The sequence below is a fragment of the Megalobrama amblycephala genome, linkage group LG24 (assembly GCF_018812025.1).
Source record: "Megalobrama amblycephala isolate DHTTF-2021 linkage group LG24, ASM1881202v1, whole genome shotgun sequence".
Lineage (NCBI taxonomy): Eukaryota > Metazoa > Chordata > Actinopteri > Cypriniformes > Xenocyprididae > Megalobrama > Megalobrama amblycephala.
Genome location: NC_063067.1, coordinates 21,132,513 through 21,153,001, shown reverse-complemented (window position 1 = coordinate 21,153,001; position 20,489 = coordinate 21,132,513). Strand labels below are relative to the sequence as shown.

General features: G+C 37.9%; 1 protein-coding gene across 9 annotated transcripts in view; it reads left to right on the top strand.

The window, feature by feature from the left end:
* Positions 1 to 20,489, top strand: part of agrn (agrin) — a 282,408-nt gene that overhangs the window by 259,320 nt on the left and 2,599 nt on the right. For 5 of the 9 annotated variants that reach the window (XM_048178733.1, XM_048178732.1, XM_048178735.1 and 2 more), the window contains 8 exons: positions 1,608 to 1,619; positions 5,124 to 5,240; positions 5,535 to 5,718; positions 6,194 to 6,281; positions 7,511 to 7,534; positions 10,671 to 10,703; positions 14,338 to 14,562; positions 16,800 to 16,903. In XM_048178733.1, the coding sequence (XP_048034690.1) occupies positions 1,608 to 1,619; positions 5,124 to 5,240; positions 5,535 to 5,718; positions 6,194 to 6,281; positions 7,511 to 7,534; positions 10,671 to 10,703; positions 14,338 to 14,562; positions 16,800 to 16,903 (787 nt within the window). The remainder of the gene's footprint in view (positions 1 to 1,607; positions 1,620 to 5,123; positions 5,241 to 5,534; positions 5,719 to 6,193; positions 6,282 to 7,510; positions 7,535 to 10,670; positions 10,704 to 14,337; positions 14,563 to 16,799; positions 16,904 to 20,489) is intronic. The other 4 variants (XM_048178738.1, XM_048178741.1, XM_048178734.1 and 1 more) reach the window with 3 other exon arrangements.

Here is a 20,489-nt window from a genome sequence, read left to right as displayed (position 1 = left end):
CTGAAAAACTTCAAGCAATATAAAAAGAAATACTACATAAATTGTATAAAGTAATCAAATGTATAAAAAATGCGGCCTAGTCTTCAATATACATCTATCTTATTAAAGTTACAAAAATGATTCAATCAAGAGCAGTGAGAGATTTTCTCTCTTTTGTTGTTTGATTAACATGACAGACATGACGGCAGGTTTATTAGGCTGCTGTCACTTTAAGAGCGTATGCACGGATCCAATATACTGTTACACATGCATTTTCTTTCTCAACTGTTTATCTTCACTTAAGACATAAATGACTGTGTTTATGAGGATATTTGCGAAGATGGGTATTTTGACACATAAGTGTTTGTATTTGACCGTTCAAGCCCAATAAGTCAGCAAAAAGAACTCAGTTCAATACTCACACGCTGTATGAGCAGCGACTTTATGTGCGTTCATATCTCTGGCAGCACGTGCATATAGCGAAATGAGTTCTCTTTTGCTGTTTATTGCACTTCAATGGTTTAAAATCACTTGTTTTTAAACCGTGATGCTTAAAAACGCATTCAAATGATAACCTTTCATGACGGTGCAGCACAGGTACGTCACCTGAGCATAACCACGTTAACTCTACCGGTTGAGCCATCGCCCGGTTGATCGCCCACTCCTAATACTTTGGTATTATCATGGTACATACATGCTTTGTTTTGTACATTCTTTGAAGTTTAGTTCACTGTCTGCCTTTCACGCAGGGTCTGGGGTGCATGTGTGGGAAGCTTTGCGAAACTTCCCCCTTTTACGTTTCGTACAGTGTATTTGGTCTTTTGTCTCTGCCCTCCGTTTGCTTTTAATTGCCATGTGGAAATGACTCTGTCTGTTGTGCTACAGATTTGCACCCACTCAGATCAATCCCAGCGACCTCTGCCTGAGCTCGTGTCAAACCCGAAGTACGACTGCAAAACAATCAGGCTGCTCTCGTACACAAATCGAGGCCATGTAATAATCTCGAAAGTCTCTCATCCTCCAGTTATTCCAAATAGTGTAATTTGTGATTAGCTTGATGTAGTCTTACGCGTAGGCACTTAAGTGTGCCTTTTTCCGTCATTAAACCTTCCTACGTATGATAATTGTGTTTCATTGCAGCAGTAGAGGCAGGAAAATCTTATTAAATCAGAACATAAGAGGATGAGAGAGGAAAAAAAGTGAAGAAACCAGAAGGGTCTTGTTCCAAAGGGGCTGCCTGAAGCAAAACCCCAGGAGAAATATTTTCATATTGCCTAGATGGCCTCAGCCGTTCCACTGAACAGACTCTAACTACACCGCCGTATCACAAAGCAAATATAAATAATGTGGGTGCAGTAGTGTAAAACATAGCGCGACTTTAATGCCATTTCTGATTTACTCTGAACATTTGTTTCTGAGGCACTATACACACACACGTTATATTTATTTATTTGCGACCTGCATGCTAAGTGTCTTGCTTGAGTTATGCTTGTGAATATTTTATTCCTCAGGCTTATAGTTTACTGCATGTGGTTCTGTGTGTACTGACATCTTCTGTGTTTTCTTCACTGGTAACATTTTTTTTCTTCCTTCCCCTGTGCTCTTTTTGTGTGCTGTCTGGATATAAGAAATCACGCAAGGTAATGACTGAAGTCTGAAATCGCTTTCTCGAATCAACATCCTCATTCCCACCAAAAGCAACTGTCCATTTCAGCTTCATTGTCCATTAGTCCAGATACGATAGAGGATCAAACGAAACGGAGGGGAGGGTTTTTTTATCCTCTTCGAACCATTCCATATGCTGAAAGGAACGAGGCAGAGAGAGAGATTTGGCTTTCACCTCAGACCAGCTGGTATGGGGGCGACAAGGGAGAGAGTTATCATTTGACCACCATTGTTTCATCACCCTTCCAACAACAATGAAATGTCTTCATTAGTCTCACGTGGGAGGGCCATTAAACTGCCTCACCGTGGATGTAGACTGCGAGAAAAAGGCTGCTGGCGTGGGAGAGAAAGGGAGTGTTATCAAGAGAAGAAAGAGATGTGAAAGGAAGAGAAAGAGCGTGGTACAGTGCTAGGAGTTGTTCTTTTGGCACATTTGTTTTTGGACCCTTCAGGGGCGTCATGCACTTTTTTTTTTGTTGTTTGTTTGTTTGAGGTGGTACCAATGACAGTCCCGGCTTACTTGGTGCCCTAGGCAATATAAGACATGACCAAAGTGAAAGAAATTCTATTTATAAGTGCGAGACATGATAGTCTTGTCGTAGAGTTTCTTTTTAGCATCCAAGGGGACTCGGGTTCAAATGTGTAACTTTTGAACCTCAAACTTTGGAACAGTAGTATATATATATATATATATATATATATATATATATATATATATATATATATATATATATATATATATATATATATATATATATGTATGTGTGTGTGTGTGTAAATATGTGTATCTACACTAACGTTTAAACGTTTGGGTTGGTAAGATTTTGGTTTTTGACAAAGACTGCCTACCAAGGCTAAATTTATTTGATCAAAAATACAGTAAAAATTAGGGCTGCACGATTTATCGCGATTAAATCGCACGCGATTTGGCAAAAGCTGTGATTATTTAATGCGCAGCTTGTCAGAGCTGTACGGCTCTGTGATCAGTAGTGAATGCTTCTCCATCTGAAAGCCAGAGGGAGCTCTTGCGCAGAAACTCAAAATATGCCCTGCCGCAGACGAAGATAACACGTGTCAAATCGCTGTAGCTGAATAAACAGAAGATTGAAACGCTTTGATTGATTAAACATGACGAATAAACACTAAGCACTAAGAATCATGTTTAAGCAATAATCGCGTTTAAGTTCAATGTTATTTTTCGTATTGTGCGATAAATCGTTTAGCCCTAGTAAAAATAGTAATTTTGTGAAATAAAGAACTGAAATGTAATTTATTCATGTGATGGTAAAGCTGAATTTTCAGCATCATTACTCCAGTCTTCAGTGTCATGTGATCCTTCAGAAGTCATTCTAATATGCAGATTTGGTGCTCAAGAAATATTTTGTATTATTAATAATATTCAAGTTCATACAATAAACACAACTATAACACAATAAAACAGGGTCTGACTCCAATTTATACAAAACTATTTGAATATTTTGAATAAAAACAAAGAAAACGTAAGGTATGGACATTAAAAACATAAAAACATGACAAAAAACCATAGAAGAAAATTAATTATAAGCCGTGGGGGGGAAAAAAAGTATGTTTTTAGCAGAGACTTAAAAGTGGTCAGGGAAGGGGCTAACCTAATTTCTAAAGGCAGATTATTCCACAACCGTGGCCCAACCAGAGAAAATCCTCAATCCCCTCTACATTTGAGTCTGGAATGTGGGACTAAGAGAAGGTTCTGGTCACTGGTTCTCAAACTTCTAGGAGTATATGGTTGCAGCAATTCAGATAAATATATGGGGGCTAAATCACGTAGAGATTTATAAACAAATAAAAGGATTTTAAAATCAAGCCAGTGAAGGGTCCTCAAAATTGGAGTGATATATGAGCGCTTTTACAGCTATTATGAAGGAATCTTGCAGCAGCGTTTTGAACTAGTTGAAGACAAGCATTTTGAGACTTTGAAATACCGCAGTAAAGTGAATTGCAGTAGTCTAAACTTGAATAAAAGCATGAACAGCCAACGCTAGAGTTTTATGATTTAGGAAGAGTTTCTTACTGTCTCCAAATTTTTGAATGCTGGTATATAATTAATAATATATGTTTTTTTTTTAATTGCTTATGTATAATATTATTGGGTTATTTATTTGTTTATTTATTGCGAGGAAAATTGTAACTGAACCCTATAGCCAGTGATCATTTTCATTGTATTTCGTTGTAGAGGAGCTTTGAGATTTTGATAATAGAATTTTCAGTTTAAAGCAAATGATCTATCAAGGTGCGACACAGTCGGACTGGCAACGTTTCCAGCTTTCTTTTCTTTTTTTTTTCTTTTTACCTACAACAATCGTGCAACTTAATTATCACAGATACTCATTTTTCTTGAAAATTGCATTCAAATTCTTGGCTCAGAAATCTGAGGGGGCACGTGCCAGTTTGAGTGGGCATGATGCTTCTGGGGCCCTTGGGGAAGGTTCCTAAAAAACACTGGCAGTTAGCTATTCACTTCACCTGCTCAATCTCAGTCTCAGCTCATTCTGGCAGAGAACGGGAGAGTGAAAATGTCTCTCCCAGCCTGTGGCTGTCAGTGCATTGCAGCTTTGTGTCAAGACTTCTCATTGCACACGCCTCTGACCACATGAAACAGCAGCTGGGTGAAAACATTCCTGGCTATGCTGTCTTGGCCCAACCGCATGCTTGGACTGGCCCCCGGTTCCATAGCCAGAGCTTTTCAAGCCTTCGCCTGTATCCATACTTAGCTATTCTTCTTTTTATATCGCTGGGATGAGAGCTGGACCACACGTCAAAAACTGGCATTGCTGTTGATGTCCCATCTTTTTTTTTCTCCAGCAATTAACTTGCCTTTCCCCCAAGGCAATTATTGGCCTACATAAAATAAAGATTTTTAATTCTTTTTAAGTAGAGCCTCATGCAGAAAAATCCCACTGTAACTAAAGCGATTTTCACACCGGTTGGAGAAACGCTCATTTCATGGTCATCTGCGATACACCAATTAGAGTTTACAGCTCAAGATTTTAAAGGTCCGAGGAACAATCAGGCATCCATTACACTCTTTCATTAAAAACCATCCATATCAATCGTCCTCATTTCAATCGCTTCAATTATCTCTAACTTTTTTCCTACCTCTTTTCTCCTGTCTTATATGTTAGAGTCAGAGTCATTTACCATTCAGAGAACTGAGCTAGAAATCAATTATGGTTTTGTAATACAACACTCACAGTGATGTGGATAAAGATTAGGTGTGAAAGTTGAATCAATAAGCCTGCTGATGTACAGTAAACCATCCTCTCTTACACTGCTAGCTTTTTACTGCAGTTTCTCTACTAGGTCATCCATAAAAATGTATAGCCATATATAAGGGTTTGCATTAAAGTATGTGACTTTTATTAAGTTTGATAGCTAAAAGAGAGAATAGAGAATGAGGAACAGTTTGTGTGGTTTCTCATGCTCATTTTTGTACTCTCCAGAATCAGCACATCGATCTTAATCTGAAGGAGCCTCTCTTTGTGGGCGGAGCCCCTGATTTCCGCAAAGTAGCCAGAGCTGCTGCGATCAAAGATGGCTTCAAAGGGGCCATTCAGAAGGTAAGAGCAATTACAGATGCATTAAAGTCATGAATTCGTATTTGCAACCCATTGTACTTCCATAATTTGATGTATTTTAGAGCAAAACAGGATATTCAGTGAGAATAAACCTTATTTTTCCAATTGCGAATTAAATGGAGAGTAAAAAATGTGTTACCAGAATGAAGCCAGATCTAAATGCGATTTGCTAAAACACTTCATAAATGGCTATTTGGCTAGAAGAAGCTAAGCTTATTATATTTGGATTAAAAAAAAAAAACTATATCTATATTAAACCTGTAACTGTCTCCATAGATTACTTTGATGGGAATTCCAATCCTGAAAGCTGATAACGCCCTTCAATCCAGTGATGTGTCCATGTATCCCTACCACCCTTGCTCCAATAATGTTTGTGAGAATGAAGGCCGCTGCAACCCCCTGTTGGACCGCTATGAGTGCATCTGCCGCAATGGATTCGCCGGACAGCACTGCCAGGACCGTAAGTGCCTTATTTCATCACTTTTTTTTTTTTCATTCAAAATCATATTACCCAGTACAGCCTCTTCTCCAACTCCTTCACACTCCTTTAAGGCAAGATTTGCATATGTCTTTAGCATACATCACCATACGACTTACTTAAAAGAAATCGCTCATGGCAGCTTTAGCCAATCATGTGCTCCATATGTAGATTTAGCTAAATCCACGCCTCCAAACTTTCACAAATAATATCAGTCATCGTCTCTCAATTTGTATGCTTATCACAAACGCACATTGGCACAGTCGCAAAAAAACCCAAGAATTTTGCTCACCTCATTAACCTTGCTGGGTCCTACTGTTGTATCTTTAACCTTAATTAAGCCACACAAGCATGAAACCTGCAATATATCACACTTTCCTTCTTTGCTTTAATTAAACTGTGCTGTGTCTCACATCGATTGGTGCATTTTCACTCTGTCTTCTCTCTTCCCTTTCAGCAATATTCGAGAAATCTGCTGGGGACACCGAGGCCATTGCATTTGATGGCCATACATTCATCGAATATCACAACGGAGTCACCAAGAGGTAATGTAGGCGCACGTCCTCATGTCAATGGCCTCCCCAATAATCACAATCCGCCCTGAGCATCCCATCTCTATATTAGCAGTCAATGAGGGGTGATGACAAGCTAGATTACTCCGGCCCCATTTAAGATCCAACGTACTTCCTCGTTTTAGCTAATGGCTTGATCTCATCAATTACTACTTCCACTGGCCTGTCTCTTTGGTTTCTGTGAACCCTGGCTGGTTCCAATTAGCGTAGCACCCGAAGGAGTCTCATGACTGCTCTGCGATTTACCATGCTTATGTGCTGTAATGAACCCTCCTCCACCATCGCTAGGATCTCAAAACCACACATTTTCACTACCACACATATCCTAAAGCACCATGGATGGTCATGTCTTGATAATTGCTTCCTCCTTCGCTTATCAGATGATTTCTCTTCCTCTGGTTGGTCTGATGTGTCAGTGGTCCAGCTAGCACCAATTACGTCAACATTTATTCCGTTTCTAATAGAAAGGATTACATTTTTGAACCCATCACAAGTGTTATATGTTCTATTGCAGTGTCTCCACCAGTGTTGGAGAACTACTTTAAAAATGTAGATTTCAAAGCTTCTCATAATTTAAAGTTTTTTAGCCTTTCTAGCCTTTTGAAAACAGTAGATAGCTGCACTAAAGCTTACTAACATGTTAACTACAATGAAGCTATCTAGGAAACCAGTATATTTTAAACTATAAAACTGTTTAAAATATATAGAAATCAGGTGATATCATTTGTTTTTACAGTCAGAATCTTATTTATCTGGCACAAAACAATGAGGATCTCAATTAGAGTGATAAATTTAAATTTGATTAGAAACACTGTAATCTACACATCTAAAAACATGAGACAAACAGCAGAATTTAGTGAAATATTTGATTATAACAAAGTGTACATTAAGAATCAGTGAATCACTTTTGAACTGATTGACTTCAGTTCATTTTAGACAGATGTAAGCCTCAATGCTGATTTTCACTGCCACATCGACTGATCATACCACTGTGAAATGCATATCTTACCACTTATTTCACAAACTAGTCTACTGTACATGGGGTGAACCTTAATGTAGGTCACGCAGTGTGACTTCTTTTTGTTATGTGTTGTGTGTGCGTTTGTGTCAACCTCTCTGTCTCTGTACACATAGCTTCTGCTGTCTTTGCTCTTGTCTGTCTGTCTTATGTGAGTGTCTGTTGTCTTCCTTCTGCTCTCAAGCCAACTGACCAATGAGATCCCAGAGTAAGTAACCCGGAGATTTTAAATACATCTGGGATGTATTTGATTAAGCGAAACTAACATTTTTTAAGACAAACCATAAACCTAACACAACATAAAGCACTGGTACAATGGTACTCCCATTTACATCACATTCAGGAAAACATTTTTGAAAAATACAGGGCTCATCTATTACATATTATTTCCAGAAAAGGTTGCATTTTCATCAGCTGCATCAGAAACCAGTTTCAGGAATGCATGCTTGGCATGAATAATGATGAGCATTGTGATACACTGATAGATTCCCACAGGAATCATGCATGGAAATACCTGAACTGACTTTGGAAATACATCTGTGTATATTCTTATGATAAAAAAGAATGAAGCCCCTTTAAACTGCATATAAGTGTTAACTTTTAAAAACATATAAGTGTTAACTTTTTAAAGCACGATATACATCAATATGTAGTTGGTATTTACAGATTGGTTTAAATGGCATTTTAACGCCCCATTAGAGAAATGTTCAATCTGTTACAGTGTTCCTTTTAGTGATTCTTATTTTAAATTATTTGTTTCCTTCTGAATGTAATTAAGTGTCTAAGTGGCTGCACTGAGCCCTTAAAAAGCTGGCAGCTTGATTAAATGGAATTATGTATTATGCTCATGAAAAGTTCCTGCCCGGCTTTTAAGCCACATCACTTTGTTTGTCAAATCACTCCCAGTGATTTCTAATAATTGTGCCCAAGGATGAAAGCGAAAGTGGCACATTAATCAAGGATTTGTCTCTCAGAAAACTGGTCGCAATTAAAGAGGCTCCGTCCAGTAGAGAAAGCGAGCCACCGCGGGCATCAATAATGGTTAGGGACAAGGCCCTCTTCATTGACTTTCACTCTTCCTGGGGTTTAATGCGTGTCACTTCCTCTACAAATGAAGTGCCAGATTAAAATTAATCTCAACCAAGAAAGCTGACCAGCCCTTCAGAATGAGTGTCATCAATTTAGCTTGATCTGGTTTTAAACAGAGCCCTTAAAATGAATGAATTCCTCAGAGGGCGCCAACATAGTGGCGCCGCATCTGTGGGAATAGAGTCATATTTCTGTTAGTATTTACTGTGCTCTTCATATGTCTTTATTCTTTCTCTTTAGCTCAGCAGCCTTGGATCAGTTTACCCATTCTTACCATTCAAGTGACCTGTTCCTAAATGTGTTTTTATATAATTGACCTTTTGACAAAGCTTAGCTCAAAGCTCAGTTCCAATACTTAGTGAGCCACCTTGCTGCCATCTTAGGAAGCAGAAAAGCACACCATACATATAGAAACTCGACTCGCAATTGATTTCAGTAGTTTGACTTTAGCATGTTGCTAACAGCACTCTATAGCATAACAAACTGCTGTTCGTTATGCTATAAAGTGCTGTTAGCAACATGCTAACATCAAACTACCGAATGACAATTTAGAATTTTGACTTTATAGCATAACAACAAAATACATGGCATACTCAAATATTGGGTAAAATAGTCATTCAGTATTTTGACGTTAACATGTTGCTAACAGCACACTATAGCATAACAACAAAATACATGACGCACTCAAGTATTGGGTAAAATAGTCATTCAGTAGTTTGAAGTTAACATGTTGCTAACAGCACACTATAGCATAACAACTAAATACATGACGCACTCAAGTATTGGGTAAAATAGTCATTCAGTAGTTTGAAGTTAACATGTTGCTAACAGCACACTATAGCATAACAACAAAATACATGACGCACTCAAGTATTGGGTAAAATAGTCATTCAGTAGTTTGAAGTTAACATGTTGCTAACAGCACACTATAGCATAACAAAATACATGATGCACTCAAATATTGGGTAAAATAGTCATTCAGTAGTTTGACGTTAGCATGTTGCTAACAGCACACTTTAGCATAACAACAAAATACATGGCGCACTCAAATATTGAGTAAAATAGTCATTCATTAGTTTGACGTTAACATGCTGCTATCAGCTATAGCATAACAACAAAATACATGGCGCACTCAAATATTGAGTAAAATAGTCATTCATTAGTTTGACGTTAACATGTTGCTAACAGCACACTATAGCATAACAACAAAATACATGGCGCACTCAAATATTGGGTAAAATAGTCATTCAGTAGTTTGACGTTAGCATGTTACTAACAGCACACTATAGCATAACAACAAAATACATGGCACGCTCAAATATTGAGTAAAATAGTCATTCATTAGTTTGACATTAACATGTTGCTAACAGCACACTATAGCATAACAACAAAATACATGGCGCACTCAAATATTGGGTAAAATAGTCATTCAGTAGTTTGACGTTAGCATGCTGCTAACAGCAAACAATAGCATAACAAAATACATGATGCACTCAAATATTGGGTAAAATAGTCATTCAGTAGTTTGACGTTAACATGTTGCTAACAGCACACTATAGCATAACAACAAAATACATGGCGCACTCAAATATTGGGTAAAATAGTCATTCAGTAGTTTGACGTTAGCATGCTGCTAACAGCAAACAATAGCATAACAAAATACATGAGGCACTCAAATATTGGGTAAAACAGTCATTTATTTAATTACACTAATCTATTTTTTGACAGTTGTCAGTACTTAATGAAATAAGTGAGTTACATGCAATGTATTTATATGATGCTGCCACAGAATTTGGCCAAAATATGATTAAATAAGATCTTTTAGCAGGCAGAACAATTAAGTTAATTGAACCAAATGATGCCTTAAAATGCTGCCTCCATAGGTTTTGGAATTTGATCGAATACAAACAGTCTTTCAAACAAACACTCACGTAGTTACTCTTTTTCTCGCTTTCTTGCTCACTTGACTGGTTGAGAAAGATGGAATTGTTGATAAATTGCAGTAACTCAGCCATGTGACAGCTCAGAACAATAAAACAATGTCCCAGTACCACTGGTGTTGCTGATACAGTCTTCCAGTGTGTTTTCTTTGCCTATGCTGGCATAACAACTGTGAAACAGTAGAATAATTTAGTGAGGTCAGTCCAGCTTTTTGGCGCAGGTCTTCTTGTCTGTGTGTTATGCGATCCCTGTTCTTCCCCTCCACCCTTTTGCGCTTATTGCATGCCTATCATTTCTTCCCTTGCTCCTCTAAGCCCTGAGTCACTGGAGAACCCATCTGACCAGAGGTGAGTCTCCTCTGCCTGAACTGTTTCCAGTGGCACGCCGTCCTCCCACACTCAGCCCCCCGCAGAGGCTAAAGGCCAGGGCTTTTGTCAGGTAGCGTGTCGCAGCTTGCACACTGAAATCATTTGTAGTATGTCTCAGACATGTTTATTTGTCTAATATGCAATCCTAAAGAGAATATTTGTACTTTTTTATGTTTTCTATGCTGATTTTGGGGCAAAATATGCAGAATGGTTTTCAATATGTGATGTGCTCTATCATTTTAAGTTGGAAGATGCAATGAGCCATTGTGAAGAAACACAGTTAAAAGCAAAAAAAAAAAAAAAAAAGTTACTGCTTATTAACAGTTAGCAAGGTAGTTATTAAAGGAATAGTTCACCCAAAAATGAAAATTCTGTCATTAATTACTCAACCTCATGTTTTTCCAAACCTGTAAGTCTTTCGTTCATCTTCCGAACAGAAATGACGAGCTTTTTGATTAAAGGGTCATGAAACCCCAGAACACATTTTTTGAGCTGTGAACAGATATGTATAGGCTGCACATCATTGAAAACACTAAAGTGCTGATTGGCTCCATTAAGGGCTGGTCAAACATGCTGACGTCAACAGTTTCGAGCAGTTCTCTGCATTTATTCATGACAAAAAGCACATTCAATCCAATCCAGATTATAATTGCAGTATTATGCATGAGGAAGTATCACTTCTCTTGCCTCTGTCTAGTCATTCAGAGACAGGGGAGCTCGTTTCCTCAGTGCTACAACACAAAAATGCGTTTTCTTGCGAAGCGACCAGAGCAGAAGTTTGGGCGCATGTGGATTGTTTTGCTGTAATCTACCAGCACAAATGGAAAATATGTTCGCATTAGATCGCATTACAGCGGAGAATTCAAATGTCACAAAAGTGCTGTTCATTCACCTCTGCTTTCAGACACGTGACCCGTCTGTATGTTTTCCTCAGCACAAAAGCACATGAGTGTTGTTTGTATTTTGCCCACGATGCGGTCTGAAATGGAGTTTGAATACAAACACCTAAAAAATACCATTGTTATGATATACATGCGGACCGAGCATATGATCGGTTTCAGCGCGGAGCTCCGCGATGAGTTTAACAACACTAGCCACATGGATTATAGATCATATACAGAATAAAGTATCCATGTTTAAAGTTTTTATAGATGTATTTCACACACTCTCCTGCATCAAACATGAACCAGCATTTATGTGCAAACTGCACACTGATGGTGTCTGAACGCGATGACACAATTATTCTGATAGACAAAAGACTGATTTAGATCGAAAATTCAAAGAAGAATGGACAAAAATTGTCCATTCAGTATTGTCTTTATTCTTTCTGTGTTAAACTATGCGTCATTTACCATGAGACTGTTGTGCTCATAAATGTTTGTTGTCATTTTTCTCCCTCTACACTCCCACTTTTCCAGAGCTTTACACGCCCATTTTCACAGAGTTTTCCAGCTCAGATGTGTGAACAACCAGGCTAAAACAAGAGGGGTTTCATGGGGGGGTTTTGTGACCCCTCCATAGACAGCTACGCAACTACCACTTTGATGTTTCAAAAAGTTCATAAAGAGATTGTTAAACTAATCCAAATGAATTGAACAGTTTAGTCCAAAAGACTCTTGTCGCTTTATATGATGAGCAATTTGAATTTAGGCTTTTATTCACATTAATATGTACTAATAAACAGCCAATATACTAGTAATATGCGTGCTAATAAGCAACTAGTTAATAGTGAGAATTGGACCCTAAACTAAAGTGTTACTTACAGATCCCAAACTTTCGAACTCATGACTACGGTTCTAATATTAATAACAATATCATTAGAAAGACTTTCTTTTAATTTAGTGCATTAAAAAGTGTTTCTCGGTCAAACAACCCAAAATGAAGGAGCAGATCACATATGGTAAAATGTATTAAGTAAAACAAAAGGTGTAAACACACAAAAAGCATCTAGTTTGAGTTTTGAAGATTCTGTGTGCCTGCTGTGAGATGTGTTTAATCACCATTCCCATGTGAGCCACTGCCCTCTATAGGTGGACAGCATAAATCACTCTTTAAAATCACTTCTGTTATGAATAAAATGCATTTTTTTAAGCAAAATACCTAAAGAATATCTTTTTTTTTTTTTTTGTAAATGTAATCCAGCTTTAAGGGGTTAAGCCCTAGTTCCCTTTCGAATGTTCTAGATGCTTGAGATCCTAATGGGACATGAGCAATAATGAGCTCAGCAGAGTGGTGTATAATCACAGTTAGCTGCCCTGATGCCGAAGCTCTGGCCTGGGGCCGCGCGAAGGGAAGGCCTGTGGAAAGAGTCCAGTCAGCACATTACATGTGTCTCATCGGGAAAGAATTCAATTACAGCAAATAATTATTCAGCTTTACGCCGTCACGGGCTCATCAAGAGCATTAACATAATGAAATTCTGTCTTTTTAATCAAACTAATTAAGATATGTTATTTCCAATTCTCAAGTTGTAAGCAGAGCTGCTAATATTGTGCTTTGAAATTTGAGTTGTCAGTCAGGTAGGCCTGGAAAGGACGCTGTCTGATTTCACACCCGTCTTCAGATTAATCATTCCTCAAGACAACACGTATTGTTTGAATGGGCTCTTTCTAGGTTCAAATCTCAAATACAAAAACATACCTGCAAACTGTTTATTCACCTGAGCTTCGCCCTGAGAGGAAACACAGCTAATGCGCAACGGACAAACACCGTGACGATATCACAGTGTGGTTGACACACCCGTGGAGAAGGTGTTTCTATTCGTCATGATGTGGTGTGAAGATGCGAGCACATTCGCCATCTGCTTTTTTTCCTTCTGTGTCGTGTCCGTTGTCTTGTCACTCTCCGTTTTGTCTTTGTCTTGTCTGCGTCTTTTTTCGTGTTGTTGTCACTTGTCTTACTCCTGTTTATACGTTACCTGATTTAGCAAACAAGCCCCCACACACTTGCTATTCTGACTAACAAACGAGCTCTCTCAAATAATGGCTCTCTTGATGCCAGCAACTACAGGTACACCACTGAGAACAAAGGAATTGTTGTAAAAATAGCTGCTTTTCCTTTGTGGCGTATATGTGTGTACTTGCAGAGGGTGTTGGATGCAATCGGCTCCCCGACACCGTCCTCCCTGAGGACAGGCAGATGTCACCTTCTGTATGCCTTACAAGGAAGGGCTGCATCCAGGGAACCAGATCAAAACACACATCAGACAGCAACTGCAATGGGCATACTTCCTTAGCGCTCCCTGCGCAGGAAGAGAAAATCTAGAGCTTGAAGGCAAAATAGGAAGTGTTAACTTGGAGATAACCTAAAGTGTGTCACCAGCCCTCTCGCATACGCATGCATTCGTGTTCAAAAACCCACCCTTCCCCCATCAACGTGGCCTAGTTTTTCTAGTTCCATGAGGACTCGCATCTGCTCGATCTGTTCATTAGCTTATCAAGCCCTCGCCGGGTTTTTGACTGTGTCGAAGTTACGTTTTCACCCGTAATTCCGTCGCTGTTGTTGTTAACATAGCAGGTAAGTCTCAGGGTTTCATGCACGTCCTGTGATTAACTCGGCGTCTCTGAAACGGCAATGGATTTGTGATAGCATTTCCTGTCTCTCTTTGATCTAGTGAGAAGGCCCTGCTGGTGAATAAATTCGAGCTGAGCATCAGGACTGAGGCTACTCATGGTCTGATTTTGTGGAGCGGCAAGGGAGTAGAGCGCTCCGACTACATCGCCCTCGCTATCGTGGACGGCCGTGTGCAGATGACCTATGACCTCGGATCCAAGCCTGTGGTGCTGCGCTCCTCTGTGCGGGTCAACACCAACCGTTGGATACGAATCAAGGCCAGCAGGTAAAATACCAAGGCCCGGTTTCACAGACAGGGCTTAGATTAAGCCAGGATTAGGCCTTGGTTCAATTAGGACACTTAAGTAGCTTTTATAAATGTTCCTAGAGAGACAAAACAATGGCACTGACATATTTTGCTCTGTTAAACACTGTGAGTTTAACAACACTCGCACCACAGATCACAGTTCATATCTGGACCTGAGTGAGCTTGTTTGAAATTTTTATGCACATATTTCATGTACTCTTTCTCTTTAAGAAATTAAAACGCAAGTGTTAGTATTGAAATGTTACACTTGTACTATAAAATTAAATTATTATTTTTATTAAATATTCTGTTTCTGTCATATCAAGCTTTTGATTTAAATATTTTGGTGGGTCTTGAGATAGACTATACTTTTCTTGGTGGGTCCTGGAATAGAAAAGTTTGGGAAGCCCTGGTTTAGGTTTCTACTTGCCTTGCCAACAACTTTATTGGCCCTTAATAAAAAATGACACTTTTTTTATTTAATACAATTTTATTTGTTTATTATTTAAAATTTAAATGTATAATTCTTAAATATATTATGTAAAAACAATTCTTTGATAGTAGTCTCTTACCAAGGCTGCATTTATTTAATCAAAAATACAGTAAAAAATACTTTTTATATATATTTTAAAGTGTAATTTATTCCAGATGGCAAAGCTTTTTCAGCATCATTACTCCAGTCTTCAGTGTCACATGATCCTTCAGAAATCATTCTAATATGCTGATTTGCTGCTCAAGAAGCATTTATTATTATCAACATTAAAAAATAGTTGACTTTGAACAGAAAGTTTAAAATAACAACATTTATTTCAAAGAGAAGTCATTAGTAACATTACGAATGTCACTTATCAATTTAATGCGTCCTGCTGAATAAATGTATAAATTTTTTTCAAAAATATCTTACAGACCCTAACCTGCTTATAAAAATGGGAATTGAAAATAAATTCTTTAAAGGTGATAGAGAGGATTTTTTCGTCGACTGAGAATCCAAAGACTGTTACTGAGTTTTTGAAATGAGCGCATGCGTAAGAACAACCCTCCTTCCTTTCGAGGGAACGCCTCCCAAAATTCGTGCACGAGTATTGGAACACGAGTGTTTACCACCGGCATTCGCTGTGTCGTGTTTGTGGATTCATTATGTCGGACTCACCGCAGGTAACTCATAATCTGCAGTTGTTACTCCTGTCTCCGGACAAAAACATCGCATGCGGCGCCTGTAGAGTGTGGAAAGTTACTGGAGCGCACAGCCGTGCACGTCTCGCACAAGGAACGTCACGGCAGTGATTGACAAGCCAGAGGGCCAATCCGTGCACGTCTCTCACAAAGAACGTCACGGCAGTGATTGACAAGCCAGAGGGCCAATCGTTTACGCGATGATCGCGTAAACGATTGGCTGATGTTTTTAAGGCCCTACCTCGTGCCCAATGATGTTTATTAATATTATTCCTTTCAGTGCACCTAATAAATAGTGTTTTATCAGTTAGTAAAGACAGTTTCAAGTAATATACAAAAAATGTATAAAACAAAACATCCTCTTTAGCACCTTTAACTCTTGGAAAATGCTGCAACATGATACACAGCAAAAAATTAATGATTGGTTTATAATTTCTTATTCTTACAGATGCTACCAATTCTTGCAATTTCAACAAATCCTCATTTTAAACAATAATTTAACTTAACTGACACATTCATGCAAGGCATAAAATGCATGTACATTACATAATAAAAAAAAATGTAAATTATGAAGTTTTTCCAACTTGCCCAAAACTCTCTCACAGTGGCCCTGGGGCAGATGGCCATCCTTATTATTGAGCCCTGATTTATATTTGACACAGACTGACACATAGAAATGTTTGATAGTAATGACGGACATTTATATTTACCACATTTTTGCCATAGAAGACGTTTTCCAGTCATTTATATTTGCCTCAGGCTTGCCATAGAGCTGTTCGCCAGTAATGGCAGACAATTATATTTGCCACAGATTTGCTATTGACATGTTTCCAAACAGTAGCATATTGTCCAAAGTTTGCTGCGGGTTTACCACTACCAGTAAAAAAAACCACAATCTTCTTTCTTCCCTCATTACTACCATTTTGTTTGCCACAAATTTAGTGCATATTAACCACAAGTTTGCCAGAAGGCAAAATCTGATTTTCAGTGTTAGATGCTGAGTTGTGATTCACTCTCTTCCTGTGCTTCTCTACTCTCCACAGAGCGCTCAGAGATGGCTCACTGCAGGTTGGTAATGAGGCAGCTGTCACTGGGTCATCACCCTTGGCTGCCACACAGCTGGACACAGACGGCGCTCTCTGGTTGGGTAAGTCCATCTTACGCTGCTTTGCTCAATCATAGCACATTTACAAACTGACTAGGTACATCTTCTCCAAATAGTCCCCACTTAGCATGTAACGACTAATTGGATCTTCCCCCACAGCGAGTGCTTCTGAAGGGCTATGTTTTTTGTTACCCTTGAGCATCACACAAGAACTTCACAAAAACCTGAATGTTAGGACACAATTTTAAAAACGCCAATGTTTGCCATCTAATTCTATTTTGACAAACCCATTAAGATTAAGAAAGAGGATTTATTCTCTGTTATAAGATTGAGAAAAGTATTTCAGCACGAGGCTAGCCAGTAGAACAGGTGCTGTCAGTGCCCGCTGGCTAGAATACATTATCCTCAGACAGCTCGAACATCAAGAGCTCCCTCCGAAAATCCCTTCTTTCAAATGTCATTATTTATTTACTTATTCAGATGTAATTCACTTGAAATTAGCCCCGTCAATCCTCCTGTTGCAAAGCATACAATCCAATTAAAGAGGAAACACGGACGGGCGAAAGAAAAAGAGAGAGAACTGGGAGAAACGTGAGCGAATAGCAACAGGGGGAGACATTTTTCGCCGTGCTGAAAGAGCGGGAGACGGAGCTGGATTTTCAACAGTGTCAGGTCCCTGAGGGAGGCGAGCGTAACTCTCATTCAGAGCTGTCAGAGAACGTCCCCAGAGCCTGGCCTCCCAAAAACACTGTTTGATCTTCTCACCTGTTCCTGAGTGCTGTGTCTCTATCTTTTCACATTCTGACACCCCCACATTACACCATCAGTGTCTCAGGTGTGATTAAGTTTTTAACAGTCTTCTACACAGGGTTTCCATAACCCACAGACTGTTCATCGCCCTTGAATAATATATAGCGCTGTAGCTCGCCTGCATGGTGGGTAATATCTTAGGTTACACAAAGACACGGGTCACTGAAATATATATGGAAGCTTGTTTCCGCCGCTGAATAAAAAAATAAAAAGGTAATTGCAAGTTTTTATCTCACAATTCCAACTTTTTTTTTATAGTTTATAACTCGCAATTGCGAGTTTATATCACACAATTCTGACTTACAATTCGCAACTGCGAGTTTATATCTGTCACGTTCCCGTTCATTCCCGGACTACATTTCCCACAATCCTCCCTGGCAATCACCTGCACTCACTTCACCAATCAGTAATCACCACACCCAGCTGCAGCATATTATCTGGACTATTTAAACCATTCACACACTCACATACTTTGCGAGGTCTTGTTAAGTTTTGTTACAGTTCTGGGCATTCTTGATTCTTGTTTGTCTGCCTGTTCCTGATCCTGTCTGTTCCTCGTTTACGATACTCTGCTGCCTGCCCTTTGGACCCTTTGCTCTGTTTTGGATTTACGTTTGTTATCTGCCAGCCCTGGCCCATTGCCTGTTCCTCGACTACGATTCTGCCTGCTCTCTGCCATTCCTGTTTGCTGTTGTTCCATCTTGGCCTGTTTGACTACGAACTCTGTTTAAATAAAGCTGCAAATGGATCTTACCATGAGTCCCGCTTTGTTACAATATCACACAATTCTGACTTTATAACTCGCAATTGTGAGTTTATATCACACAATTCTGACTTTATAATTTGCAATTGCAAGTTTACTGACTTTATAATTCGTAATTGCGAGTTTATATCACAATTCTGACTTTATAATTCGTAATTGAGAGTTTATATCACAATTCTGACTTTATAATTCGCAGTTGTGAGTTTATATCACACAATTCTGACTTTATAATTCGTAATTGCGAGTTTATATCACACAATTCTGACTTGATAATTTGCAATTGCAAGTTTACTTACTTTATAATTCGTAATTGCGAGTTTATATCACAATTCTGACTTTATAATTCGCAATTGTGAGTTTATATCACAATTCTGACTTTATAATTCGCAATTGTGAGTTTATATCACACAATTCTGACTTTATAATTTGCAATTGCAAGTTTACTGACTTTATAATTCGTAATTGCGAGTTTATATCACAATTCTGACTTTATAATTCGCAGTTGTGAGTTTATATCACACAATTCTGACTTGATAATTTGCAGTTGCAAGTTTACTGACTTTATAATTCGTAATTGCGAGTTTATATCACAATTCTGACTTTATAATTCGCAATTGTGAGTTTATATCACACAATTCTGACTTTATAATTTATAATTGCGAGTTTATATCACACAATTCTGACTTGATAATTTGCAGTTGCAAGTTTACTGACTTTATAATTCGTAATTGCGAGTTTATATCACAATTCTGACTTTATAATTCGCAATTGTGAGTTTATATCACACAATTCTGACTTGATAATTTGCAATTGCAAGTTTACTGACTATAATTCGTAATTGCGAGTTTATATCACAATTCTGACTTTATAATTTGCAATTGTGAGTTTATATCACACAATTCTGACTTTATAATTCACAATTGTGAGTTTATATCACAATTCTGACTTTATAATTCGCAATTGTGAGTTTATATCACACAATTCTGACTTTATAATTTGCAATTGCAAGTTTACTGACTTTATAATTCGTAATTGCGAGTTTATATCACAATTCTGACTTTATAATTCGTAATTGCGAGTTTATATCACAATTCTGACTTTATAATTCGTAATTGCGAGTTTATATCACAATTCTGACTTTATAATTCGCAATTGCAAGTTTATATCACAATTCTGACTTTATAATTCGCAATTGCAAGTTTACTGACTTTATAATTCGTAATTGTGAGTTTATATAAAGCAATTCTAAGATAAGCCATAATTGCGAGATGTAAACTCGCAATTGCGAGAAAATTGTGAAAATTGTCAGAATTGTGAGACAAAAAGTCACAATCACCTTTTTTTATTTTTTATTCAGTGGCAGAAACACGCTTCCATACATATAAGAGTGTCCACAGTAAAAATAAAAAAAAACATTATACATTACAAAAAACATGGCATTTTCAGGAAAATTTTAATGTAATGATTTAAAAATGTCATGTTGAGTAAAAGTATTTTCAACAGTATTTTCTTTCCACCCTGAATGCTTGCGAGTATATCAATCTATAAAATTCAAGGTGAAGAGTATTTTTTATAAACATCATGAATTATTCATTCATAAATAGTAAGTAATTATTTTTAGAATTATTTTAGAATGAACCTTACCTTATCATAAACATTATCTATGATACGCAAATCATGAGGGTCTGCCGGGATTTACGTGTATGAAATCCTTTTCTGTCTCTCTCTCTCTCTCTCTCTCTATCTATATTGCTACATGTTGGCTAGACCACTTTGATTTGGTGGACACCATTACATATATATGAAAAATAATAAAAGATTATGCCAAATTGCTTAGCTTTTCTTTTCAAGAATTTGAGGCTTTTTCCTTCTCTGATTTTTTGACTTTATACTAAAATAAAATAAAAATGCTATATTTCTGAAAAAATCATAAATAGTACAAAAAAGAGCATAATTGACCCACATGCAATGTGATAACATGCATTTCTTTCTACCTCTGTGTATGTTTTAAGTGATTGGATGGCTATTTATATCAATTTCATGCTGTCCACTTGT